This window comes from Gymnoscopelus microlampas, assembly GCF_963454915.1.
Source record: "Gymnoscopelus microlampas genome assembly, contig: SCAFFOLD_149, whole genome shotgun sequence".
Lineage (NCBI taxonomy): Eukaryota > Metazoa > Chordata > Actinopteri > Myctophiformes > Myctophidae > Gymnoscopelus > Gymnoscopelus microlampas.
Window position 1 is genome coordinate 37,501 of NW_028155864.1, and position 2,500 is coordinate 40,000.

Sequence of the window (2,500 nt, forward strand, 5' to 3'; positions counted from 1 at the left end):
GGGGGGAAATCGTGGAAAAATGTGTACAAATCTTTGAATATATATATACGGTATATATTTTTAAACATTTTGTCAAATATGTTGTTCAAGGGACCTCTCCAGAAGCAAAGATTTGAGTTACAAATGTTCGCTTTAAAAATGTATATGATATTCAACGATGTGTTCCCGGATCGACTGGGTTAAATCTCCACCCCGTGGCTCATTGTGAGCTCAGAGAAAAAAGATGTGTTTTGTTTGTTTCGGCTCCTTCCGACCCCCCCGCCCCCACCCCCCACCCCTTTTTTTATAGTGTTTCCCGTCAAGGCGCTGATTGCATTTGAATAACAAGGCAAATTGGACTTGATTAGATATTACCATACACAGACTAACACTCAAATAAAAAGCTTTTTTCCTTGAGGGTGAAATGTAATCAGTGCATCGACTGACAGCTAAACGCGTCGGTTCACGTCGTCCCCGTATGGTTTTGTCTTGGTGAGTGACGGTGTGACATCTGGGCAAACGGCTCAAATGTTTTTGGGGGGATAAAAGTCAAATAAATAAATAAGCCACCAACACTTTTTTTCAGAAAAGTGTCAAAGCCACTGCCAGCGATTCCGAGCGTTTAAAGGATCTACACCATGAATTAAATGTTTTTTTTCCCTCAAACGTTTTTCAAAAGGTTTGAGCCTAAATCAAGCCTCAGATATACTCATTCCAACTAACTTCTCTCTCTAGCTTATAAAGCACTTTCACCTGCAATACCACATTGTCCTGATTTGGCACGTGGCGCTATTGAGCCAGTTTGTATGCATGTTATCTCCTGTTTTTTTTGTTTTTTTTCTAAGTTGGAACTGAAAAACGTGAGGGATGACGCTGTTCAAACTGGGGTATTTTTGGGGATAGAAGAGTGGTAGGGGAGACCAAAAACACACAAAAAATAAGGAAAAGTTAAAATTCATGATATAGTCCCTTTAAAACGAACTAACCTTAGAATAAAAATCATAGAGTATTATTTTTCCACAGCGATCCACCCGGCGTGTAACCCCCTCATTACACGTACGTGGGGTCTCGGAGAAACAGGGAAAAAAGCGTGCCGTCAGGATAATCCGTTCCATAGTTATGGGCAGTTAGCTGAATGTGGCTTTTCTTTTCGACAAAAACAACAGCAAGCAGAGAAAATGTTTACTTTTATGAATCCTATAATACTGGACGAAACGGGCTTCATTTTGTTGTGATCACGTGATATCATGGACGTACTCTTCTTGGGTTGATCCTGTGATCATTCACAGGCTGCAGAAGAGCGCCCTCTACCGTAAAACCACTGAACACTCTAAATCTCGTCATTCTCGTCATTGGCGGTGTGCAGTGGTGTAAAGTAACTAAGTACATTTACTTAAGTATTGTACTTAAGTAAAATGTTGAGGTAATTGTACTTTACTTGAGTATTTCCAATTTCCAATACTTTTACTTCTACTCCACTGCATCTCAGAGGCAAATATTGTACTTTCACTCCACTACATGTATTTGAAAACTTAAGTTACTAGTTACTTTTCAGATATAAATGATTACATTATAAAACATACATGAACCACTTTAGCCCTATTTTATACATAGTCTATTTGAAAATAGCCGCATCGCGACGCGTTGTGAGCTTGTAGATCTGCTATTTTCAAATATTTAGTACTTTTACTTTTGATACTTTAAGCACATTTTGATGCCCTGCTGGTCATCAAAGATTTCTCAGGAATACGACAAAAACAAAAGATTCTCCATGAATTCAAGGCTTCGTGGGACGTATCATTGATACAAAATAAGTCATTTTTTTGGGTGAACTATCCCTTTAACACCCTCTGCCCTTCCCCTTTCCCCTGGTCTTCTCCTCCTCCTCACAGACTCTCGGTTCCCCAGCCCCCGGCTGCCCAGCAGGCCCAGCAGAAAGCGCCCGCTGCCCATCTCTCCGCTCTCGGAGCACAGCTTCGACCTGCAGGCCATGATCCGCACGTCTCCCAACTCCCTGGTCACCATCCTCAACAACTCACGCTCCAGCTCCTCCACCAGCGGATCCTACGGACACCTGTCTGCAGGCGCCCTCAGGTAACCATAACCCTGACCCTAACCTTAAGCCTGACCCTCAGGTAACCATAACCCTGACCCTAACCTTAAGCCTGACCCTCAGGTAACCATAACCCTGACCCTAACCCTAAGCCTGACCCTCAGGTAACCATAACCCTGACCCTAACCCTAAGCCTGACCCTCAGGTAACCATAACCCTGACCCTAACCTTAAGCCTGACCCTCAGGTAACCATAACCCTGACCCTAACCTTAAGCCTGACCCTCAGGTAACCATAACCCTGACCCTAACCTTAAGCCTGACCCTCAGGTAACCATAACCCTGACCCTAACCTTAAGCCTGACCCTCAGGTAACCATAACCCTGACCCTAACCTTAAGCCTGACCCTCAGGTAACCATAATCCTGACCCTAACCTTAAGCCTGACCCTCAGGTAACCATAACCCTGAC

General features: G+C 43.5%; 1 protein-coding gene across 1 annotated transcript in view; it reads left to right on the top strand.

Moving 5' to 3' along the window:
- LOC311041198 (transcriptional activator GLI3-like) overlaps positions 1 to 2,500 on the top strand; it is a gene marked incomplete at both ends in the record, with an annotated part of 35,646 nt that overhangs the window by 19,670 nt on the left and 13,476 nt on the right. The window contains one exon of the mRNA XM_084086102.1: positions 1,872 to 2,073. Coding sequence (XP_083942228.1) covers positions 1,872 to 2,073 — 202 coding nt within the window. The remainder of the gene's footprint in view (positions 1 to 1,871; positions 2,074 to 2,500) is intronic.